A 26,118-nucleotide genomic window follows, 5' to 3' on the forward strand; every position below is an offset into this window, starting at 1 on the left:
GGGGTTGTTGGATATGGAAGTTGGAAAACTTGGGACGTCGTGGCTGGAAAGCCCCGCCCCGCTCCTGCCGGGATTGGCCCCTTCGTATGTGACGGAGCTCTGATGCATTCACTGTCACGTGGGAAAGCCGGGACATAAACTATTCTTACTGTAAAAAGAACACCGTCGACGTCAGTATTGCACAGGGCACGGTGATTACATTAAAAGAGATCCATCTTTATTTATCTGTTTATTGGTATTGTGACGGGAACAGTCACAACAGTCGCTGAATGGCACTGGACGGCTCAAAACGTGTTGAGCCCAATAAAGTAGGAAACATTTTCCATTTTTTTAGGAAACTTGAATGCAGCATATCTCTTAAAGTATAGGAGGTGCCTGCGTGTCAGTTTTTAACAAGCACAGGCGACATCAAGTGGTCTATAAGTATCAGTGAGGAGAGAAGTATCTCTCATAGACATATATCCTTACAAAGTAGCAATACTACCGGGTACATCAGTCCATAAAAGTTACAAAATCAAAGTTTTATTTAAATAAAAGCACAGAGGGAGTACCAGTGAGATGTAAGCACTTAATAACCAGAATGACCCTTGCCCTGCAGGTTATGTTACATATTATATCACTGGATTATTGTTACTCATGCTCATTGCTAAATTTCACCTTGATGTCGTAGCTGAGCAAGGTAGAGCGCACTCACTAGTTTATTTTAAAATGTATTTTATCCAGCACTATGCTTTGTTCGTAAATTAAAAAAAAAATGTTTATATTACAATCTGTCCACTTAAAATGGATTTAGGGTCTGTGGACTGGTCCAAGGTAATCTGGCCACACATGCAGAATATTTTTTAATAATATTAATGAGAAAGACAATTATAGTACAATTTCATTGTCTCATTATAGCCATGATTTATTCGATAAGGAGATGCAATCACACACACAGAATGATCGTAACTACATCAAATGATGCGTCAGATAAAAACAACAACAAAAAAGCAATTCAAAATACAGTAGAAAATAATAATAATAAAAAAAAAAACAAGGCAGAAATGAATGCTTTTCATATTGTGACAACTTGATAAATCAATATCTAAAATAGCTAGTGCTCTCCGATTCTACCTCTATGTTCCTGATATAATTTTTCACAGAGAGTGGAAGCTGTGTTGCTGCAACGATTCCTGGAGATTTCAGTCCAAACATGAGCTAGTCTGCTCCAAGTGAATAGAATACCACACTTCAGGTCAACCATGGGTCCCCAAAGTGGCGTCCCTACTCGGGGGCCTCTCCACCTGCACAGTGCTGGGGTCACATTCCAGCATGTCTCTGATCCAATCATCATCCAACGCTCCCTCTATGAACTCCTCCAGACTGATGATGGCTACAGACATAACAAGGGCACACGGTGACGATCAGTATCATTAGGTTCTGTTCCCTCATGCCCGAGACAAGTGTTGATATCAGTGAGCATGTTAGCTAACTGCAAGCAATGCCTATATATTTATAATATAATTAGAATTAATGAACTATAAAATCACTGTAACACAATGTAATTATTATGTGGAACGTGCTCTAGTTACAAGCTAAACTGTACTCTTTAAAAGAGCATTTTCAAGCCCTCACCAACACACATGAGCATACATGACATTTTTGTGGACTTTAAAAATGCTGTAGTTTATCTTCTATTATGTGCATTACATCAGCTTTAGGGTATGTGCTTGCTTCATCTCTTATTCTGTGACTGAATGATGATGTTAGACTCAAAGACTTGTCCCAACTAGTAAAAGAAATGTGCTTCCAGTCTTGCATCACAGAACTGACAAAGGCTTTAATAACAATTTTCTAAAAGACAATGTGTTCTTCATTCAGTTTCCATTTGTTAATTATGGTTCCAAGTAGTAGGATCACAGTCTTTTAAACCTATAATAAACTGGGCGGGGTATTTTGTAGGTATATTTACCTTCTTCTACAGAATCGCCATTATCTCTATTAGGTCAGCTTATTCAGAGAAGAAAAGACACATAAGTGCCCTACCGCCATGAGCACATGAGTGTGGCATGTTTATGAATTTGGTCCCATGCATGGCAGTCAAGCAGAAAGGGAAAATAATTTCCTCACCGTTGTTGTCTTTATCCAAACGCACGAATATCCGGTTGGTACATTCCTCAGCTGTAAGCGGGCTGGGTTTGGTTAAAGTGGCTGTTGCACTCATTTTATACACAGCCTGTGAACAGGAAACACACACCAGTTGGACAGAAGGATGCCGTGTCTGATGTACCATCCCATGATGAGTAAGTGTTTGTAAAAAAAAAAAAAAAAGGAACACACACACCTGCATGATCTCCAGCATTTCATCCCTTGTAATGGCTCCGTCTCCGTCTTTGTCATAGAGCTTGAATGACCAGCGCAGCTTCTCCACAGCCGAACCTTCAATGAGCATGCTGATGGCCATGACGTACTCCCTGAAATCCACCACCCCGTCCTGAAGGGAAGCACCATCATTTATAAATTCATTTGCTATTCACGCTTCTTGGTTGCTGTGACCTGTATTATGATCATCATTGTCCTGTTACGGTTCATTCGGGGTAGTTTACTCACCCCGTTGTTGTCCAACGTGCGGAATATCTGTTCTGCATACTCGGCTGACTCACTGCCAACGGTTCCATTGCAGAAATGCCTTTGAAACTCATGAAGTGTGATCAGCCCACTTGGACATTCATTAATAAACTTCCTATCACAAAAAAGATTTAAAAAAAAAATACAAATAAACACATTTGTTTAATACAGAGAGAATAACAATGCCAGTTGCTGTAATACAGCTTGAGTAAAAGGTCAGATCTGTAAAAGGCGAAATGTGTCCTTTAACTTAAGAGAATTAATGTCAACCTATCCCATCTCCGTGGAGATTACACGTTTTTAAAGCTTGCTTACACCCTGCGAGTGCTAAGATAATTAGGCCGTATGATTTTGAACCACTTTACAACAACATGGCAAATTGAAGCTAATCACCACTGTGGAAATAAAGTGGGGCTTAAGACACAATGTCTCAACAGAGTACAAAAAGAACATGAGAAAACAATACGAAACTAAAGGTCAAGGATATGGTTTGTAGATTTGTTTCGAAAATAACATTCTCGAACTTGCTTCAAAACTCACCAGTTTAAGCTTCATCCATAGAATTGTTGATTTTTTCACAGATCAAACTGGAGCCTTGGAACATACCCACTCCCTCCAAAATTGAATTTACACACACAGCATTAAAAGAAATAACAGCTTCCCCGTGGAAAGTTGGAAAGTCTTACCTGAACCACTCGTACAGCTCGGTAACATACGACCCCCCTCTCCTACAAGGCAGGGTAGCAGCTTGGCCCATTCTGTAAAGGGACAACAGCTCTGCATCCACAACTGACTTTATAAACACAACAAATCCCAGCTTATGCCATGCTTACTTAATTGCACCAACCACTGCCTTATCACATTTGACAAATTACTCACAGCTAATCTCTGGGGGGGTTGGTTGTAAATGGATTCAGTATACAGCAAATGTAATTACTCATGCCACCTCTTCAGCACTGTGCACAGGGTGGTGTGGCCTTTTCAGTGCTGCAGTGTTGAGGTCTTTTGGATTCATGTGTACAGGGTTACCCGGGGAAGCCATAGGAATAAAAGAAATGTGCCAGAAAACAAAACTGTGTTTTGATGAAATGTTGTGAATTCAGTGTGGCTCATCACAAAGTGTGCCGTCTTTCTGTTCAATCCAAATATAGATATGTGAAAATATGGCAATAGTTCCTGTTGAGGGTTTATTAAACTAATATTTATTAACAACATGACACGAAGAAAGCCCAGACATAGCAGCAGTAGACAAATACAGTAAGTGCTCTCTCTGGGGCCAATCAAACAAGAATGTAGTGGTACAATGGAAGCAGCAATATGATGGTACTTCCTCCCATACAGTGACAGTCGGCTGCCATCAGTCTGTATTAACTTCCAAGGTCTAGTGATTTTAAAGAAATGAATAAATGATACAAACGCAGCATGCAACTAGTTACAAAGCAGGGCATGAAATCAAAACATAATGTTCCCTTTTTTTTTTACAAAATCTACTGTTTTATTTCAGATGGAGACAGAAGGAAAAATATATATATACCGTATATATATGTGATTGTGAATACAAAACAGACTTGTTGCCCTGAAGAAGACCAGCCCATGTCTGTCACAACTTTATAGTTCTGCATTGGTTAGTTGGTGATCGAGTGCTGAAGCCAACACATGCAATTCCTGTTTTATCTATGAACGAGCTTCCACATCATTCATGATGATGCACAGTATGAATCAAGTCAATCCATGATACATTTTAGCCCTCTTTGCAGTCTGCCGAGGTTGCCAGGTGGGAGGCGTTCTCCCTGAGCAACAGAGGTTTATCGAGTGTCCGAGCAGACATGTCCAAAAGGCACTTTCGGACACAGGCAGGAGGCTCCGTGCAAGTTCAGTTGCTCCATCCACTGGCTCCTCGCAATTCAAGCATTGGAGGGAAAATACAGTATTCTTCGATTTACAACAACTTTTTCAAGAGTTCTTATTGGAAAAGCCTCATGAGGTGAGGCAGTCCTCATGAGGTGACTATAAATCGTGGCCCGAGGCACCTACATGAATGATGGCATGGCATAAAAGCTACACAGTTCCATATATTGTATACTTGGGCAGCAATACGACCGCTGACGTTTTGGCTGATTGGTTTAGTTACTGATGACAGAGGGTCAGACACAAATACAAAGGATAACACAAAATCTTAAAATTAAGCCGACATACAAGTTTGCTATCTTCATTGCTCTCCCTATGAGACTAGCATTGTACAACACTCAATGTGCTATGTGCCAGATGATGATATAACTGTATTCGAGTCATTTTCAGGTGTACCAAAGTGCTTACATTTTTAAACAAGCCAATACAAAACTTTAATTTAGTTAACTTTACACCAACCCATAAGGCCATCTGTCTGCCACACGATATCCAACAGCGGCTCACCAAAGTATAAATCATGACGTGATGGCTGTGAATGTTTTGTAAATAAAATCCAAGATATGCATTTGTAAACATGAGCAAAAGAAAATCTACATGAGGTAAATCACAAAACGGATCCATTAAACTCGGTAACTAATTCAAGTTTTCAGCAATATGATAGTACAAGTCAGCAGTATAGTCGTCTGCCTTCAGGTGTTATGCATATGTGGGTGACAATTACATGGAGAGAGAAATGACAGCTCTGTATAGCATAGTCCCTTAATAAATGTATGCATGACAACGGTGTCTGCCTCTGACAAGCTATGGTTTACCTGCAAGAATATAAAGCCGACAATAAGTGTAAGAACAAAGACGCACCGGGTAAAGTATGCGCTCTTTATCAATGCACAGTGTGTCGGCAAGTACGTAAAACTTTAAATTGGAGGACAAAATATTGCTGCAGTTACATAGAACTGCGTCATTCCATGTTGAAATGGGGCGGCTCTGTTTCCATCGCTCCCTGAGTTTACACTTCTACCATCGACTCTGACATCAACCTAGAGCATGTGTCGATAAAATGTCACATATAACTCCAACGCTACATTTCAGCACCTCTGACGTGGCATTTCACTTTGCATGAAGTACTGTAATGCTCAGAAATTCATCGCAGTTCATGGTCAAACATCAAACCCGTCTTTCTAGAATGTTAATTGTTTAGAGCAAAACGTAAATCCAACATTGGGGGCTGAATGCATAAACAAATATAATATTTTTCCTATGTGAACTATCCCTTAAAGTCAGATATGGCTTGAAGACAAGTTTGCAACCATACCAAATCCACACGTATACAGTGTGTTCCAGTCAGGGTACAAGAGAGGAGGTTGCTGGACTGTTTTGCTGGAAAATGTACAGATACTGACGAGAGAAAAAAAAAAATCTCTGAGCGGCGAACCCTTAGGTGACTCAAAGTTAAGTGGTTAAGGAAGGGTGGTCTGCCGTGGCACACTGGCTACCAACGGCTTGAATCCTGAGGGGTCACAGAGAGGGGCCAGGTTGTTATGGTGTCTTCCTCACATTTTTATTAAACATATAGTAACTAATCAAAGTACAACCTTTTAAAAAACATGACTTGATTCAGTGCATTTTTTTTATTTTTTTTTTTGCATCGTCAATTCCAACCGAACGTAGGTGGAGGTGAATCCAGAGCCATCATGATGTACATCATGTCACTGTCGTTTGTGTTCATGGGTTCCATAACCTTACTAGGCCTCTTCAGTTTAACAGAGGATGAGAGTAGATGTGAGGAAAAGCAGTTGAGGAACAGCACTTCAAGGTAGACACACCAATGTAAGGCTTTAGAGGCACATCCCCCTTCGGACAATAAGGTATCCCTTGTTGTCGTCGATCCCTCTCCCTGTTAGAGCAGCCACACGAAGACTACACAGCTTATGTATGTGGAAAAAGGTTACTAATAAATAAAAAAAAATCCATTGACAGAAAGGAATGCTTTCTTAGAATAAGCATTCAGGCAGTCTTCATCACAAAAACGATGTTCCAAGTGATGCAAAAGCATCAGACCGTAGAGCAGATTCTATAAAGACCAGTGCATCTCTTCGAAGTCCACAGCCTCACCCAAGTTTGTGTCTGTTTCCAGGAGGCTCATGATCACTGCCATGGCTGCTTCGTCACTGCTAAGACTACTAAGGCCTGGTCCAACCACGCTGTCCAAATCCAGCTGGGAATTCTCCCCTGAGGTGAGATGGGGTGAAAGAAAAAAAGAAGAAAGAATTAGATTTACAAAAGGAGGACATAATTCAATATGATCCTGTGTACCATTCATAAATGCGGTTACAGATCGGAGAGATTACCCATGAGTGATTCTGCTCCTGAGAATGCAGCTCCTTGGGGCTCATCCTCAGAGCTGGACTTTCCTGGAATCTCCATGTCTGTTGCCTCTCCATTTGGCACCTAGACACCAACAGAGGAGAAAATTATAGGCCTAGCAGCAACATGGCAGGAGTTTAGTCATGAGGGGGAAATGGAGGGGAAAAAAATCAAATCTTTGGAGTAAATTCACCATCATTTCCTAGTACATACAGCAGTGATTGCATCACTTTATGGTCGTTTCCTTCAAGGTTGAAGGAAATCTTTTGCGGTCTAAACAAATGAGGCAACTGCACGGTTTTATTTAAACTAAAAAAAGCAACACCATTTTTTACAGGAAGGCAATCATCAGCTGGCAATCAATGGAGAGGTTTATGGTTTTATTACTACATTGCATATGCAAATTACTACCCATTGTGCTACAAATCTAATTCTACAGATACAATTTAGACCGTATTCGGGTAGTGACAGATATTTTTTTATTGCATTTGGCAAAATAGGACAAAAACAATAATGTTCACACTGATTTGGTGTCATTTCAACTAGTTGTTGTTGTTGTTATAAGTTGTTTGACTGGATGACTGAACAACTGAACTGCATTCAGGCAGAATTCCATCAAGTAACACTGTAAAATGTCTACTCTAACGTAGCACTACATCCTCATCTGTAAGTATACATAGTTAATTAATGTCTGTGTGTGTGTGCGTTTTCTTTTTTCTTTCATTAACTGCACTCAGCCGATTCAGACCTGAAAACTTCATGCAGTTTAGTGAATGCTGGGTGTTTTTTGTATGCTGGGTGTTTTTTGTATCATCTATTGCCTCTGTTTGTCAATTTGTTCTTACTATGTTGTTTTTTAATGCTTATACATGCTTTTTATCTCTGTAATTTTAGGTTGCCTTTTGAAAATCTGGCCAGGGACTACAGATGAAAACTAGCCTCTTTGGCTAACTCTGGCTCACTTACAGTTTGGCTGTTGATCAGTGTGCAATGTCCCTGAAATAAACCAATAAAATAAAAATAAAATAAATGGAAAAGCATTTGTGACAGATGTACATGTACTGATGATCAAAGGTACACATGTATGCTGAATTACATTGTTGCTGTTTTGATTGTGAGTTTGTGGACACTTATCCAGTGGTAGACTGAACGGGCTGACGCTACGACTGGAAGGTGACGAGTTCATCCTGAAGAAACACAGAAACAGATCAACTTAAAAAAAAACCACACAAACAAACTGCGTAAATAAACAAGCATATAAGCATAAGCATAGCAACTGTAGCAAAAAATAGACTCACTAAATCACTCTCTTTCTAATTGTCTACCAGATTTACTTATCTCCAACACGCAAGCAAATAAGACTTGCTCTGTTGTGAGGCCACACCTGTTGAAATCCAGCAGCTCATTGGCGATCTGGGTCCCTATGCTTCCAGCATAAATCAGAGCTCCGGGTGTGGTGGAGATGCCTGGTATAACTGGAAGGGACTTCTTGCCATCTTCTAACGGTAAAAAAAAAAGGTAAAATTAACAGACAGATGCGATGGCTACACAATCTGTATTTAACCTATGACAGGTCACAATAGATCTTTATCTTCTCCCTTTTAACTGACCTTCAGAAGTCTTGGAATGGCTCGACTGTTCACACTTGTTTCCTGAGCGGCTGGTTCGACTGTGATCATTGCTTGTTGTGGGATGAGAAAACAGATATTAATATACGGTGCATCTGTCTAAAAAGATATCCAGGTAATGCATAAAGGGATCGAAGTGGATACTCACGATATAACAGTATTAGTTGACACTATGTATTCTACTTCTTTGGTCCAGGGATTTAAAAAACTAAACCACTGACTTTGCAGAGTGACGAAAGAGCCATATTTTGTTTTAAACTTATAGCAGTTTGTCTCGACTTTGTCTTTACTCCGCAGCACTGTGGAAGAAAAACAGCGAGAGGACGATTCAGAGGACTAAACAGAAAAATGAAGCATCAGTGTGATATGCTTAAGGCAGATAATACAATAAGCATAGCAGACAAAACTATGGTGAATCCATCACGATTTCTCAGAATACTGAGCTACTTGAATAAACATCAGATGTGCGGAATAACTGCAGCTGCATTGTACATTGTCAAACAGGCCTACATAATTGAAGAATGTAGGGATCATCTTGGCAGAAAAAAAAGAATAATAAAGGATCCAAGAGAAACGATAAATGGTATGAGGTCATAAAAAATGTTATTTGCCTTTTCGATGACCGTCAGCTAAATGCGGTAAGTCATCTTGATGGAAGTACTCATAGCACGACGTCCCAAGCAATTCTTGGGGAAGATAACCAAGAATGGTTGTCGCTCTGCAGAAGAAAAAAGGACAAAGTTAAGTATTAAAAGAGCATAGACGTTTGCCATGCAAGTACGAAATACTTTTACAAACAACAAATGCATTATTAAGAATGCTGTATAAACTCAAATTGTTTTCACATCAACAGGATTTTCTGTTGACGAACGTCCAGGATGTTGGAAATGTCAACAGAAGATAATCATATTGTACACGTTAACAAAGCCATGCCCTAAGAAACTACAACCCTCTACCACCCCCTTATTGAAATGTAATTCTACCTTTGATCGACAAAAGTGAATTTGCCATCCATGGCATAGCGTGTGATGAACTCTGTGGGTTTAACTCGGACTTCTTCATTAACCTGGGCAGATGAGTGGGTGTGGATGCGTCCCATTGCCACCAGGCAGCTGAAGTGGGAGCTATCCTGCTTGTCCGCCTCGCCCTCCCCCTCTTCTCCCAACTGACTGGTAGACCAGCTGCGCATGTAGCCTGTACAGTGGACCGTGCAGTACTTCTGTGTCTCTGTAGGCGCATGCAGACACAAACCGCAATATATATACACACCATATACACCAATTCCTGGTACCTGATGAATATCATATTAGTAGTAAACCAAATACTTTCAAACCCTGAATATACAAAAGTGATCTGCTGAATAAACCACTGGGATCATTTATCCCCACCTTTCTTTTTGGAGGTGCTGGCTTGGAATTCCATCTCCTCCACTTTGACAGAAATCTTGTTGTACTTCATGCGGCAGAAGAAGGAGCGGCGTGCGCCTGAACAGAGTCGCGCTGCACCGACTGGGAGGTCGGCCTGGACCTGCAGACCGGCTGGACACATGACAGGAGTGTTAAATCTCACTCACACACGCGCACGCACACACACACACACACACACACACACACACACACACACACACACACACACACACACACACACACACACACACACACACACACACACACACACACACACACACACACACACACACACACACACACACACACACACACACACGGACACACACACACACACACAGAATAATTGCTTTACTTTTAGCATCTATTAGCCGTTCACGAGGGTATAATTCAGAAGCTGACAACTGCTCCTTCACTTTCCCCATGTCCTTTGGGTGTATGTAGTCAAACAGGCTCTGTCCAATCAGCTCCACCTGTAGGAAGAACAAACAGCTCATAAGACCGAGCGAAACACAGAGGCCATGCAGATCAAAAAAGAATGGTCAAAACCATTCTGCAGCTAAGGCGATTCTTGTTGACAAATAACAAATGGGAATGAAAGTACATTGATTGTGGACTGTTGACCCTGGAGCACACCAGATACTGTGTGGTGCAAAGACTGAGAAGATTTAGATTCAAATAAGAATGAGGGAGAAAAAGCAACACCTCATTTCTCAGAATAAAATATGTTTTTTAGGTTTATATATTTAACTTTCATGAATTCACCATCAATGTTGTATTTGTAAAGTGTACTACTGTGTAATCTGTGCACTACGCCAAATGTGGTGTTACAGGCTCAAGCATGTGCTGGTAGCTTCTATGGATGCTTTTGCATTAGTATACACTTTTTGTTCTGACTTTACAATATAATTTTAGTTTAGTTACAGTTTTTCCAGAAATATTTAGTTTTAAAATATATCTGGTGGGTTCTCGTCCCTTAATAGTGGTGCCAAAACAACGCGACCCATCTGGTGTGTCCGAGGTTTGACATGAACAAAAGGTGCTGCAGATACAGTAACAAATGTAAAAGCGTTACCCGACTATAATTTAATATCTTCGTGATGGACTCTGAGACAAAAACTATTTTCCCACGATCACAGCCCACTACAAACAGGAACCCATCAGCAGCCTGCACAAAAAAAGAAACATGGGAGAAAATAATTTAATGAAAAGACAGAAGTAAGAGGCCATTGAGTAGATTTTTCTATCTTCTATTTATATATTGTATTGAATTTAATGTACGAAATAAACAGAAGCACTTAAATTATAATCATGAAAAATCATTCTCCACAGGGATTCAAACTGAAATATAAATGCATATTGAGGATTTTTATAATCTCTCTCTATCAAATGATAATAATGTTAATGTGAGCTGACGAACATATCTTAACGATAAAAAGGTATTGTATAGCATTCTCAGTTGCCTTTGTCAGTGTTTACCTTGAGGACAAGGTGTTTGAGCTCCTCGTCAGGAAGGAATGAAGGTTTGTAATTGGCTTCAGAAAAAGAACTTGCTGACCCTGAAAACAAAATGTTACACAGTCAGTCTAATGTCAGATTGCTGTTTAACATTTAGACATTAGGTTCAAGCTTATTATAACCAAGTTATCACTGTCAGAGTGAACGTTGAGATCTGGAAACGCTTAGAGATGGGGCAAGATACTTTTGCAGTTAGGTGATTAGACAGGCTTTGAACAAACACTTGGGTGAGCCGAACTTATGTGTGGAAGAAAAGAATGCCCTATTTAAACAGTCACTGTTTACAGACATACCTCCTCCTTTCAAATTTACCCCCAAATAGAGATGGGTCCATTTCTGGTTTTGCCAGTATGATCTAGCAGCTTAAACCAGTTTGATTTAATGTAAACCAGCTGAACCAGCATTTGTCACTATGACACCTTCTGCCTCAATTGAAAAAGTAGCCTCCCCTCAGCATCACAGTGGTAACTCCAACTTCTACTGGCAAAGTCATTATGTTCCACTCAGAAGAAGTTTGATACCTGGTTGTAAAAATTGGACCTCCACATAAAAGATTGTGATTTTTCCCTTTAACATACCTTTGAGAGATTTGAGGTGCTGCACTGCCATTCTGAGCACAGTGAGCTTGTCCAGTTTACGGGACATGGGGTTACAAGTGGGGATCATGGCTGACAGTTTGTCAATGAGATTGTTCATTTTGTCCCGTCTCCTCTTCTCAATTTGGCTGTGCGGTTCCCTGCAGAGACATTAAATAAGAAATCATTTAGAAGATTCAAAGTTTTCTCCTTTCCCTTTACAGAGCATCTGCATCTGTGAAATGTAGCATATTATACATTCTAGATGCAGCTATGCAACCATGAACATTTTTAGATTGAGGACAATATTACAACACAGGGATATTTTGATTCCTATGTGGTGATGTTAAATATAACCTACCTGAAGCATTTCATTTTGACATGTCGGTCGTCTCCATCTGACCTGTAGAGCAGAAGAACACACATATGTGACGAGCAACGATATGAAAATGCAGAAAAAGTATGATGTAAAGACAGGTCGTCTCTGAAAGCGCTTATTTAACACAATGTACCCATTTTGTTCATCGTCCATATCTTCCATGTCCATATCCATAGAAGTAGATCTTGCATCCCTAGAAAGAAAATGCATGTCTTTCAATAGCACATAGGCACAATTTAGGTCACTGGATTTAAGAGATTTTTCTCTAAGCCAAATTAAAGCAATCACACTACTCACTGGTTGTCCATGCTACCCTTGCGCTTCCGGGGTATCTCCATGCTCAAGGACATGCAATCAGCTGAGGATGAGGTCATCAGGCTGGGCAAAGAGACACAAGAACTTTGGCTTTCCTCAACCAGCACCTCTTCTGAAAAAACACAACACCATTGTAGGACTTCATTCGATTTGTAAGCACAGTGGCACATTCCCACCTTACACTACTGCATTTCACGCTAGAAATCTGATGGATTGCGCGTTGTCAGACGCAAGTGATAAAGAATCAAACAGCTGCATTGTCATATCCAGAGCTCGTTCAAACATGATCACAGAGCTCAGAAACAGTTTTGTTGAGCAGGGACTCACAGACTGCATCGGTCACACCACTCCTTTTAAATGGCCCTGTATATATATAAGTGGTAGCAATGTTGTAACCAAGAGGAAACGGAGCAATCTGGGAAATTGGAAATGATGAAGATGATGAATAAATGCACAAGCCAGAACACTTGTACACCAAATGATCCCCAAACAAGTGTTAGGGAAATAGAAACAGTTGCCCTCCTAATCAATTTGAAAGAAATTACATTTGAATACTCATAGAGCTTTTGCTGTTGTCTTTTTGTTACTTTTTCTGAAACACTTGTAAGTCTAAAGTTCATCCAAAATTTGACCAGTCCTTAAGCTTAATAGCTTATATTATCTTAATTCAATAATGGCCTTTGATATTCAAAGTAGGGTCTTCAAGTTGCTGGTTTGTATAAAATGTCAAAGCTGAAATGTGTAGATTATCAAGTACATTTTTAGTACGGTTAAGTCAATGTGTAAAAATCTTCCCTCCTCATAACTCCTGTCAAAGCACACTTGCCATACACATAACTGGTTGTTCTGGTGTTATTTTGTCACAACAAGTTTCTCTGAGAATATCTCCATTATTATGCTTTCAGGTCCAACACATCTCAGCAAGTGTTCAATTACAGTTGCAATGAAGATGCCAATTAAAGTGATGGTTCGGAGTAAAATGCACCCTAGGTCATTTCCACCATGACATCCAGCCAAACACCCCCTCGGAAGCATTTTTAGCGATGGTCAGCATTGGTCAAGATAGGGCTATCAGCTGAATGGCTTAGTACTGGCACGATGGTACATTTTGTTTATCTGGTAAATTACCCCACTGATAATGAATGGAATGTTACCAAGGTCAACAAGTGTTGACCTGATAATTGTATAATAGCATTTATAAAAATTAAGCAAAACGTTTTCACAGTCTCGCGTGAAACTCGCGTGACGGCATCGGCTGGGTAAACACGGAAGTTGCGTCTACGCAGCGGTAGCGTTAGCAGCCGAGGATAGAAGCTATCAGGCAACTGTTCTTTTAAATAAACTCCTGGTGTACTTACAAACTTTCAAATGCCTCGTTTTGTGAGTACAGACCCTATGTGTACTACTGAAGAAGTTTGGTAACATTCCATGCATTATTAGTGGGGTAATTTACAAGATAATCAAGATGTATCATCGCACCAGTACTAACCATCTTGACCAATGTTGACCATCGCTAAAAATGCTTCTGAGGGGTATTTGGCTGGATGTCTTGCTGGAAATTACCTAGGGTGCATTTTACTCTGAACCATCACTTTAACTCATTAGGGCCCGAGCGCCGACAACGTCGGGCAGCGAAGCCCTATTGAAACTGTATTGATTATTTTTTTTCTTATTCCGCAACTTGTGTTGCCATTTTGGAGGCCTTAGCAATAAAATTAGCTTAAAAGATTTGGTGTGCACATGGGGACTGGCGAAAAATTTGATATTTTAAAGGTTTCATAGTTGGCCACAAAAAGGTGGCTCTCTAGCGCCACCTAACGTGTGTTAGGCTAGCCCCAGCACACCGTAACTCTAATTGACACAAAATTCGCCACACATGTGCAGGCAAGTGTGCTCTACAAAAAATCCTCTTGGAGTACTAAAGTCCGCCTACCGAAATTTTCCGCCATTTTGAATTTTGTGAAAAACACGTTTTTGCTAATTTCTCCTAAACCGTAGATCCGATTCTCACCAAATTTGCTGTGCGTCATCATTAGACCAAGTTGGGCAAGTTCCATGAAAAACATTGAAAAACGTTGTTGCGTTCAGAAGTTATTAGCCAATGAACATCAGAGGGGCGGGGCTCTAGAAATCAATACACATAACTCCACAATATTAAACCCAATCGTCACGAAACTTGCAGGATATGTTGAGATAACTCCCTGGAACATATCCTGAAAATTTTAATAAAATTGACCACTCGGGGGCGCTACAGTAAATCAGCCATTTTGGGCCATTTAAGGCCATTTTAGCTAATTGTAGGCTTTATATTTTAACGAACTCCTCCTACACCGTTGATCCGATTCATGCCAAACTCACTGAGACTGTTCTAGAGGCCTCAACGATGCAAAATCATCGAAAGGTCTTGCAAAAGTCTAAGGGCGTGGCCAGGACGGCGTCCTAAACATGGACGAATTTCATGCTTCGTCACAATACTCTAAACTGTTATAACTTCAGTGTCCATCGTCCGATCGGGTTCAAACTTCTCACGTTTGATGAGAGTCCCACCCTGAACACGTCTGCACTGCAATATTGACTCACAATCAGAGCGCCACCTAGTGGCGACATAAAATATCATGTTTTTACACCCGTATAAGGTCCCAGTGTCGTGGAACCTTGCACCCCAGTCGAGCGTGATGACTTCAATCATCTGACACAGTAATGCACAGGACGATTCAGGCAAGCAACGACCAGCGCCGCGGCGGTGGCCGGGGACGACCCGCGCCGTGGCGGTGGCCGGGGACGACAGGCGCCAGCCGTGGCCGGTGACGACCCGCGCCGTGGCGGTGGCCGGGGACGCCCGGGGACGACTGGCAACGTGGCGGTGGCCGGGGACGACCCGCCCCGTGGCGGTGGCAAGGCCAGGCGGTCCGACACGTCAGGCGGTCGTAGCACTAACCGAGTTACGTGCCATGCGAGGGCCCGTTATCACTGCTCGCAGTTTTAATTTATTTCTATTATCTTCATTTTACCATTTAATTTTGTTTACAAACAAAGGGTTCATTACCGCCATCCCTGAATTTTCTTTCCCCCCACCCCCTTATTTCTGTGCAGGCAGCAGTTTGATGTTGTGTGTGTGATATGAAATATAATAAACAAAATAAATTGTTACGTCATAATTTTTGACTATTTTCTATCTTAAGTTTAAGGCCTTCTGGAAAAAAAATCCCATTTCAGCTGAGAGTGAGAGACTGACTGCTTGCCTCAGTGTTTTACTATTCAAGTGTATTTTCGTCACGTTAAGTGAATCTGTATGTAACAACATATGTTTAGTATTCATTCATAAATAATTTTTACATTCGGCTTTGTTTAGTGACCAATAAAGAGTATTTTGGCACCTCATGTACCATTGCATGATTACAGCGTGGCATGCTGTCGATGTCTGAACGTTGCTGCTTGTCCACCGATGTCTTTATTTGAATGGATGGCGGCATATGTTAATGGAGATCACTAAAGTACAAGCTGCTGTTGTGGAGAGACTACACAGAGACTACAGCGCTACTGCCTCCCTTTCTGTATTTCTGCAGTCTATCATCTATTCTGATAAAATGTGGTGCTCTCATGGCTGTGATTTAGTCATGGCCTCAGAAGTACGTGCGTGAGAGGACTGCACTAGATAGACCAAATACGGCTGATCCACAGCACCCATTTTCAACTCGGCTCCACAGAAGCCGTGACCCAAATAGCCATTAACAGATCAGCAACAACCTGATTTTTAATCCTGCTCCCCTCTCAAGATCGGTTAGATTACAGGGTTACAGTGAACGGTACTAGATGACTGGACATCCCATAATCCTTCTCTCCTGCTCTCACATGTCAATTAACTTGCTCATTCACTCAATCCATGAATAAGCATCTGCTGCACTTAACCGCTATGAGCTCTATATTTGTTAGAAGAATGTGTGGACAAGGCAAAGATACTCAGGTAATGAAGGACAGTTTGGCTCCAAATAAATAGTTTGATTCTCTTATTCATATTTATGCAACAATGGTCAACTGTGCAGTTAGACAGGGTCTTGGCAGTCAACATAATAGCTTGATTCAATAAAACTCAAATCATCTGAAACTTTTAGTACCACTGTAAGACACAGCTAACTACATTGGTAATATCATACAAATCAGTGTGTTAGGTATATAAAAAACATGTTCTACAGAAAAGCAATCTCAATATGAAGGAGCGGTGACTTGAATAGTTTTTATTTTACTTTTAATTAGACACTGTTAAAGCAGTATATGATTATTTGCGTTAAACGGCTGTTATGAAAGTAGAAAGAAAAAAAAATCTTGTGGAGTCTAGTAGTTCCATATGGTCTGTGAAAGGTCCACCGTGGCATCCTGACTGGGCCCTTTAATGAACAAGCCCTACAAATCTTTCTCTAATTGACAGAAGCTTTCAAAAGCTATTTTATGACTCTAACGCTCTTTCAGTCTACTGAAAGGACCAATACTTCATCTCTCTGGAGGAGAGACCACTATTCAAAGTCAGTTTTAATTAGTAACCCTGACCAACATTGTATATTTAGTTAGCAGAATTTGACAGTACAACTGAAGCTTTACATTTGACAAACATTACGTGAATTGAGCGGGCTAAATATTCTTAAAACTATGAAACAGAACTTGTGTTATTTAAAAGAAATGCATTGTGTAACTCCTCTATCAATTCAAGGATCTTGTTCTTTTACAAAAAACTCTAGCTGTATTAGTCAGTCACAGATAAAACACAAATGACATTTGGTCTGCTGTATAACCAATGAATCAGTATAATTATAAAACCAATTTAAAAGTGAATGATCCTATTGTTCAAGTTACACATTTGTAACTACAATGCAATAGCATCAAGCCTACAAAATACTGTGGACAACACAGTATCTTGACCTTTTTTTGATGAATGCCGTTGACCTGTACAGCAGATAGACAATGTGAATGGTACAGCTAACCTACAGCAATGAGATATATATATATATATATATATATATATATATATATATATATATATATATATATATATATATATATATATATATATACACACACACACACAACGTTGCCCTGGTAAACAGGCCTTGCTATCGCTGCTAAGCTAACATGTCGTGGTTCAGTCGTTTAAGCTAACGTCAACAAACACCACGATATAGTTACTTGTAATTAAGTTATATTGATAACATTAGTCATATTCCGCGTGGCAAACAACGTCGTGTAATGTTGTTTAAATGGCGTTGAGGGCGAGTTTGGTCTACTGCTCTACTGACCTAGTTTCGGAAACCACAAAGTTACCGTCAACCGGCGAGAGACGTCGCAAACAAACACACCGCGGCGCTTCTCTCGTTTTTTATCCAAGTGCTGCGCGTACTTGTAGGTTTAACCAGCCGAACGTTTAAACCGCTGAATGGTGGGTTTCCCCAATTACCTGCAGGTTCGCCTCCCGATCTGTCACCGCCGCCGGACGCTGTGTTCCTGCCCGACATGGCTGGAGCCGGAGCCGGTGCGCTGGGGCCCAGAACCACGACACATGGATGAGGCGGTCGACAAACGTTAGTCCGGGATGTTGTTGTGTCAATTAGGAAAGATTGTGGAAGAGGGGCGGCGACATACAGCTGCTTTACATTCCCGATATGAAGAAAAATAAAAAGAGGCAGAGGGCGCACACAGAAGCGTGTCTGCGGTGCAATGAAGAACAGAGCGGGAAATGCGGAAGACGAAGACGGGAGCTGAGTCTCCTCCGGCGCACCGAAGTCACCGCTGCAGCTACATTGCTCGTCTGCTCTCTGTCAAATCGGCTTCTTGATGTTTTGGCCGTTGGTAAACAATTCGGTGGCCCTTTACCGCCGCCAACTGGTACGGAAAGTACACCGATTCTTCTTCTTCTTCTTCTTTGGCGTTTAATGGCAGTCGCCATCCTTAATGTTGCATATACCGCCATCTGCTGGACTTTACTTCTTTCTTATTTCCTCTTTTGTTATATTCTTTTAGTTCGACCAGTTGAGATAAGAAATCTCATAATGATTATTCTCTCTTCCTTAGATTTTCCACATTCTACTAGACTCTTGAAGTTATTTTCCCCTTTTCCAACCTTTCGCAACCCTGTATTCATCATTTCCCTCTCTCTTTCATATATAGGACAAGCTACAATTACATGCTCCACTGTCTCCCTCTCCCCACAGCTACACTGGCCCGTTGGATGTTTTCCTATTATATTAAGTGTGTTATTCAGTTTACTGTGCCCTATTCTTATTCTGCTTATGATTACTTGTTCTGTTCAATTGTCTCCATAACATCCTATGTCTCCTACTACCCCTTGTAATTTATATAAATGTCTCCCTTTTTCCTGGCTCTTCCAATACTGATTCCATTGATTGATTATTTCCTTCCATATTAAACTTTTCCCCTCTGCTTTTGATAATTTTACTTTCACTTCCACCTCCTCTTTCTTTACTGCCTCCTTAGCAGTTTTGTCTGCTTTTTCGTTTCCTTGCATCCCTAAGTGAGAAAGTACACTGATTCTTCTTCTTTGGATTTTTATGGCGGTATGCGGTATGGTGGATTACTGCCACCTACTGGATTAGAGTGTAGATCAGTGGGTTGACAGGAAAAACAATAAATACCGGTTTATAAATGGAGTGTACACATAATGATAATAAAGAAAAGAACATCAGTACAGTATTTACATTACATAAATACGTCATACAAATAAAAACAATAATTGAAACAAAAATATTAGCCTCTTCTCATTCCTTGGGTATCAAACAAACGCATGACTTTAAACAGGAGAGCAGCATCGGCATTGGGAAGGATCATTGAGTTATTTGGTAGGGATTTTTGTGTTTTTTTCTGTACTTATGTTTACTACTTAGTTAATATAGTTATTCTTTTTTCCTTAACCTCTGCAAGCGTTATATAAACGCTTGAATTCACAGTAACATTTGCAAAAAAAAGTGACGCCAAGAGGTTCTGGCAAAGCATCAGTGTGAGTTAGGAGTATTAGTATGCAACGAGTTGGCATGACGTTGTAATGAGAATGTGTTGGAAATGAGAAACACTTTCCAACACTTCTTTGTAAGAGCTCACATAAATCATAAATGTATTTCTTTAAGATTCAGTATCCGTTCCCTTCTCTCAGCATCACATCTTGGACAGCAGAGCACAACATGTTACCTTTGTTCTTGATTACAAAAAAAATCACACATCATGGTTTGATTTTGTTTATTAAATAATGTAGCCTCATATTTAATACAAAACATTGTATTGTTTCTCTCCACTGTCTATCTGGCTGATATATATTTCCACCAGGTGAAATGATAAATTGGTAAATGTATATGGATTTCATCTGGAACAATACTTCCCACTATTTCCAGGAATTGTATTTTATGTGTCATCTCAGATTTTATATTGTCATACTCCTGGAGGTGGTGGTGCCTGCACCATGTACGAAAGGAAACAGGTTATTAATGACTGTGCCCCCAATATTTTAATTAAAAGTAGGGGTAAGAAGAAGAGAACAGCACAGCCCTTGTTGTTATAATTTGTAAGCATTGCATTATTACTCTATTATTTATTTTTCTTCTTGGATGACAATGACAAGTCTTCCATAGCTGTGCACTTGAGAAACGGCTTGTAAAGTATATTTGAAATCACATGGAAGTAGAAGACAGATAGATCTCTGGTGTGCGGGTGTGCTGTCTGCTTAAGGCACACCTGTAAGAAATTACTGTCACAACTGCCATTAGCAAAGGGTAAATAATTAGTTGTTTTTTTTTAGATTGTTATTGTACCTCATCTATTCGTATTATGTTTTGGAAGCATATTTGTGTAAGTTATCGTCAAGGAAATAACTGGCAACGTCGCTTCTTGTTGATGCTCTTTATTTCCTTCCTTCAATCTTTTTCGACGTCTGAACTAGGGCTGTTCGATTTTGCCTAAAAATAAAATCTCGATTTTGTTCTCTCAAAATCCGATTTTCGATTACGATTACGATTATTTTGTGAAATGACAAAAGGCAAAGAAATTATTTCAAATATGCTGCTTTTTTATTGAACATTTCCCCCATTGGGCTTTAAATGCAATTTGCTCTTATTAAACAAAAAATGAATGAATAAAGTGCAAAACTCTTTTTGTAAAATAAATAAAGTTTGAAAAAATATAAGAAAAAAATCAGCAAATCAGCACTTGCAAACATACAGTAAGTTATATTTCCAATTAAATAAAACAAGACATTTTCTAATTAAACTAAACTGGGTCTTTGCATGCTAAATAATAATGTAACCCATGAAGGAGGTAGAGGTGTGTGAAAAATCGATTTTACGAGTTTCACGTTTTAACATCGTTCTAAATACATAATCGCGATTACGATTTAAAATCGATTAATCGAACAGCCCTAGTCTGAACTGCCCTCTCAGCCTCACCGTTGGACTGAGGGTAGTAAGGGCTGGAGGTGATTTGTTTAAAATCATATGTAACAGAAAAGCTTTGAAACTCCTTACTAGAAAACTGTCGCCCGTTGTCTGTGTGTAGCTCATCTGGACACCCCCACCTGGCGAAGATGTTCTTCAGTCAGTGGTCCTACTGGTCATGTTGGGTAAGTGTGCTATTTCCAAATAGTGAGAGAAATAGTCAATGACAATCAGGTAGTTTCTCTTTTCATACTCACAGATGTCGGCTCCGACCTTCTGCCATGGTCTTTGAGGTAGCTGTGTTGTCATCAGAGGCTCCTTCCTCTGCGTCGGTCTGATTTGCATGCATTCAGGGTACTTTGTCACCAGTTCTTGGATCTCCTTCTCTAGTCCGGGACACCACACACTCATTCGTGCCCTCTCGTGACACTTAGTGATGCCCTGGTGCCCATCATGCAAACGGTGGAGTATGTCACCTCTCATACTGTGTGGGATAACAATTCGGTCTCCATACAACACAAATCCTTTTGAGGTTGACAGGCTGTTACCCCATTGGCTGTACTGGGACGCTGCTCACATGCTTTGGCCACCCATGTGTCACCAGTTTACTCACCACCTGCAGGTCACGGTCAGTGCTCGTCTCTTGCTTGATCCGCTCCAGCTTGTAGGGCGACACTGGCCATGCTGCGTGAGCTGCATCCTCGAACACTGAAACATCACAGGTTAGTTCTGATATTTCACTCTGCATTACGGATAGTGGCTGTCGGGACAGTGTGTCAGCTACTGTCAGTGTTTTCCCCGGCACGTACTCTGCAGTGGGGTTGTACCTCATCAGACGCATGGGCAGGCGTTGGCACCTCAGGGGAACCATGTCAAGGTCTTTGTTGTTGATAAGTGGGGCTAGTGGTTTGTGGTCTGTGTGCACTGTGAAGCTGTCTAATCCATACAGGTAAGTGTACCTCAACCCCTTCCTGGCCTCTGAACAGCACCGACATCTCCCTCTGAAAAATCTCCGGTGCACTGGAGATCCCAAACGGGAGCCGCTTGAAGAAGTACCTCCCCATGGGAGTGATGAATGTGGTCAGCTTAGCCGTTTCCTTCTCCAGCGGGATTTGCCAGAAGCCACTAGCTGCATCGAGCAGGGAGAACACATGGGACTCTGCCAGTCGTGGCAGTATGTCATCTATAGTAGGTAAGACATATCTCTCCCTTTTAACTGCCATATTCAGTTTCTTTAAGTCAACACAGATTCTCACATCAGCTGTTCTTTTGGGGACCGGGACCATCGGGGCACACCACTCTGTTGGTCCTGTTACTTCCTCAATGACGCCGCACTTCACCATTCTCTCCAGTTCAGCTTTAACTTTGGGGAGCATGGGTGCAGATACTCTCCTCGCAGTGCTCACGCTGTACGGTACAGCATCGTCTCGCAGGCATATTTTAACAGGTTTTATCTTCAAGAGGCCCACATCTGTATCAAACGTGCTTTGGACTTCGTCCACTCTTTTCACCAGCCCCATGGCTACTGCGACTGCTCGGCCTAAGAGGTTGCTGCAGCTGTTTGTTTTGACCACATGTATGATGAACTTGTATTGCCGGCCTTTGTACTTTGTTAAAGCTGTGAACTGTCCTAGACCCTCAAGTTTTCCCCCTGGGCTGTCAAAGTCCATGTCATCGCTTGCTAACTGGGGCAGGTGTTTGAGCTTGTGGTAAGTTTCATCTGATATCACACTGGTATCAGCGCCCGTATCAATCTTGAAGGTCACAGGAGTGTTTCTGATGGCTAGTTTAACAGTCCATGGCGTATTAGCGTCTGCAATGTAGGTGTACTTTGTTTTGATCTCACCTAGAAAATGTCTGCCACTGTGGTCAGCCTCCTGCCCCACTGTGGTTACCTCGTTCACTCTGGCGGAACGACACACAACAGCGAAGTGTCCAGTCTTATGGCAGTTTCTGCACTGAGCATTTCTGGCTGCACAGGTTGTATGTTTGGGGTGATCCTTGCCGCACCTGAAACACTTGCCCCCTCTTTGCCGAGCCCATAGAGCAGCGTGCTAACCTGCACGTCCCACTCTTCCAGGTTTAGCGTTGTAGCCATACGGTACCTTTGGAACCGCTGCCGCCACTCCGGCCACTGCTCCGGTCGAGTAAAGTCCAGTTTCTCGGGAGGATGAAACTTTGCCATGATCCACGTCCTAGTCGCTTTACTTCTGACACCATGTGTAAGTTATCGTCAAGGAAATAACTGGCAACGTCGCTTCTTGTTGATGCTCTTTATTTCCCGCTCCGCAGTCCCCCACAGTAGTAACGTAGGCTACAACTCTCCGACGGAACTCAGATCCGTGCGCGGTGCGCATACACAAAACAGTCCCCTGGATACCACACTCATATGACAATATTACAACTGTGAAATGCATTATACACCTCATACCTTTCGGAGGTAGCTGCATGCCGCAACGGCGCTGTTTACGAGTAACGTTAAGTACCCAGTATACTCATGACTGTAAAGAATATTTACAGAGTCATTTCTCCTTTCCTCTAAAATACCGCGTGTACCCAGTCGCTACATAGTATAATACTTACGGCATCGTTACTCCATATTCTGCTGTAGGCTACATACATTTAAATAGTAGCTAGTCTTTAAAACAATAACATAAAAACGTCCCATAGCGCATAGAACGTAATGACGTCTATTCGAATTTAGAATTTCATGACGTGTCATCGTCTTGCTGCCTTTGATTGAGACATTAAAGGCATTGATACGTCACGAATGACGCAGATCAAAGCTCACCAAGAATCTATAAAGCCGTTGTCCCTCCATCGTTCAGTGACTTATTGTCTAGACATGGACGAAACTAATCGCATCTACGTGTCAGAGGAGCTGAATGCCCTCCGATCCTTAACAAGTTCCCTTCAATTTGAATTAAAAGAAGTGAAGGAGGCAAATGTGGTCTTGAGTGAGACTAATGAACATATTAGGGGTGAGCTTACCTCACTTCTATGCATGACGGATTCAAACCAAACGTATATTAACAACCTAAAGACAAGTGTGCATGACCTTAACCATCTTGTAGAGGAGGCTCAAAAAAGCAAAAATGAGCAAGAGAAGCAATTAAAACACCAACTTCAACAGCTGGATGAGACAAAGCAGACAGAGATAGATGATCTCATGTCAACAGTGCTGGACTATGAGCAAAGAGAGAATCTTCTAAAGGAGCAGGGTAAGGTCATGACTGACGAGATGGCCCGGCTTCAATCTCAGATGGACAAAACTCAGGCAGAGAATGGTAATCTGCGGGAAAATGAGAACACCTTTAAGGAAGAGAACCAGAGCCTGACTGAGAAGATGGCCCACCTTGAATCTCTGAGAAAGGAGAAACAAGAAGAGATTGAAGATCTGTTGATAAAAGAGGATTATCTTCATTGTCAAATCAGAGAAAAAACGGAAAAGGAAATCTCTCTGAGAGAGAAGTATGAGAGCAACAGTGAGGAGCTGGCTCGACTCAAGTCTCTGACGGCCAAACAGAAGGAAGAGAATGACAAGCTGAAGACAGATGTGCATGACCTTGAGCATCTTGTAGAGGGGGCTCAGCAAGACAAAGATGAAAAGGTGAAGCAACTTGAATACCAACTTGATCACCTGAATCTGGCAACGCAGGCAAAGATAAGTGACCTCACGTCAACAGTAATGGATTACAAGGAAACTGAGAACTCTTTGAACGCCAAACACAAGATCATTACTGAAGAACTAGCCCTGCTTCAATCTCAGATAGAAACCAAACAGTCAGAGAATTCTAATCTGCAGGCAGAAGTTTGTGATCTTCAGGAAAATGCCAAAATCACAAGGGTCAAGGTGGCCCACCTTGAATCTCTGACAAAGGAGAAACAAGAAGAGATTGAAGATCTGGTGATAAAAGAGGATTATCTTCATTTTCAAATCAGAGAAAAAACGGAAAACGAAATCTCTCTGAGAGAGAAGGATGAGAGCAACAGTGAGGAGCTGGCTCGACTCAAGTCTCTGACGGCCAAACAGAAGGAAGAGAATGACAAGCTGAAGACAGATGTGCATGACCTTGAGCATCTTGTAGAGGTGTGTCAGCAAGATAAAGATGAAAAGGTGAAGCAACTCGAATACCAACTTGATCACCTGAATCTGGCAACGCAGACAAAGATAAGTAACCTCACATCAACAGTAATGGATTACAAGGAAACTGAGAACTCTTTGAACGCCAAACACAAGATCATTACTGAAGAACTAGCCCTGCTTCAATCTCAGATAGAAACCAAACAGTCAGAGAATTCTAATCTGCAGGCAGAAGTTTGTGATCTTCAGGAAAATGCCAAAATCACAAGGGTCAAGGTGGCCCACCTTGAATCTCTGACAAAGGAGAAACAAGAAGAGATTGAAGATCTGTTGATTAAAGAGGATTATCTTCATTGCCACCTTAGACAAAAGAGTGAAAACGAAATCTCTCTGAGAGAGAAGGATGAGAGGAACAGTGAGGAGCTGGCTCAACTCAAGTCTCTGACGGCAAAACAGAAGGAAGACAATGACAAGCTGAAGACAGATGTGCATGACCTTGAGCATCTTGTAGAGGTGTCTCAGCAAGACAAAGATGAAAAGGTGAAGCAACTCGAATACCAACTTGATCACCAGAATCTGGCAACGCAGGCAAAGATGAATTACCTCACGTCAACAGTAATGGATTACAAGGAAACTGAGAACTCCTTGAACGTGAAACACAAGATCATGACTGAAGAACTAGCCCTGCTTCAATCTCAGATAGAAACCAAACAGTCAGAGAATTCTAATCTGCAGGCAGAAGTTCATAATCTGCAGGAAAATGAGAAAACCTTTACGGAAGAGAACCAAAGCCTGACTGCGGTGGTGGCCCACCTTGAATCTCTGACAAAGGAGAAACAAGAACGGATTGAAGAGATGTTGATAAAAGAGGATTATCTTCATTGTCAAATCAGAGAAAAAACGGTAAA

The 26,118-nt window shown here is 41.2% G+C and overlaps 2 protein-coding genes across 6 annotated transcripts in view; both read right to left on the minus strand.

The window, feature by feature from the left end:
- Positions 1-847: 847 nt before the first annotated feature.
- On the minus strand, positions 848-3,364 carry LOC311019296 (guanylyl cyclase inhibitory protein; the record flags this gene model as incomplete). 2 transcript variants are annotated; one of them, XM_084018613.1, is made up of 5 exons in its annotated part: positions 848-1,372; positions 2,110-2,215; positions 2,324-2,473; positions 2,590-2,722; positions 3,294-3,364. In XM_084018613.1, 5 exons carry the CDS (start codon positions 3,362-3,364, stop codon positions 1,236-1,238), a joined length of 597 nt encoding a protein of 198 aa, XP_083874739.1. In that variant the 3' UTR covers positions 848-1,235. The 2 variants fall into 2 exon arrangements, with proteins under 2 accessions (XP_083874739.1, XP_083874738.1); XM_084018612.1 differs by having other exon boundaries at positions 2,110-2,473.
- A 422-nt stretch (positions 3,365-3,786) lies between these two features.
- The window catches only part of bmal2 (basic helix-loop-helix ARNT like 2), a 39,136-nt gene continuing 16,804 nt past the window's right edge, over positions 3,787-26,118 (minus strand). The window contains exons 1-17 of one of the 4 annotated variants that reach the window (XM_084018021.1): positions 18,147-18,532; positions 12,683-12,812; positions 12,519-12,578; positions 12,368-12,409; positions 12,010-12,167; positions 11,393-11,472; positions 10,989-11,081; positions 10,269-10,386; positions 9,896-10,045; positions 9,491-9,734; positions 9,119-9,225; positions 8,656-8,806; positions 8,490-8,560; positions 8,264-8,375; positions 7,976-8,066; positions 6,864-6,963; positions 3,787-6,744 (exon numbers count right to left, since the gene is read on the minus strand). In XM_084018021.1, coding sequence (XP_083874147.1) covers positions 6,587-6,744; positions 6,864-6,963; positions 7,976-8,066; positions 8,264-8,375; positions 8,490-8,560; positions 8,656-8,806; positions 9,119-9,225; positions 9,491-9,734; positions 9,896-10,045; positions 10,269-10,386; positions 10,989-11,081; positions 11,393-11,472; positions 12,010-12,167; positions 12,368-12,409; positions 12,519-12,578; positions 12,683-12,812; positions 18,147-18,204 — 1,923 coding nt within the window. In that variant the 5' untranslated portion in view covers positions 18,205-18,532 and the 3' untranslated portion in view covers positions 3,787-6,586. Of the gene's footprint in view, positions 6,745-6,863; positions 6,995-7,975; positions 8,067-8,263; positions 8,379-8,489; positions 8,561-8,655; positions 8,807-9,118; positions 9,226-9,490; positions 9,735-9,895; positions 10,046-10,268; positions 10,387-10,988; positions 11,082-11,392; positions 11,473-12,009; positions 12,168-12,367; positions 12,410-12,518; positions 12,579-12,682; positions 12,813-18,146; positions 18,534-26,118 lie in introns of those variants that run through there. The other 3 variants (XM_084018019.1, XM_084018022.1, XM_084018020.1) reach the window with 3 other exon arrangements.

The sequence above is a fragment of the Eutrigla gurnardus genome, assembly GCF_963514095.1.
Source record: "Eutrigla gurnardus genome assembly, chromosome: 9".
In the NCBI taxonomy this organism is placed as follows: domain Eukaryota; kingdom Metazoa; phylum Chordata; class Actinopteri; order Perciformes; family Triglidae; genus Eutrigla; species Eutrigla gurnardus.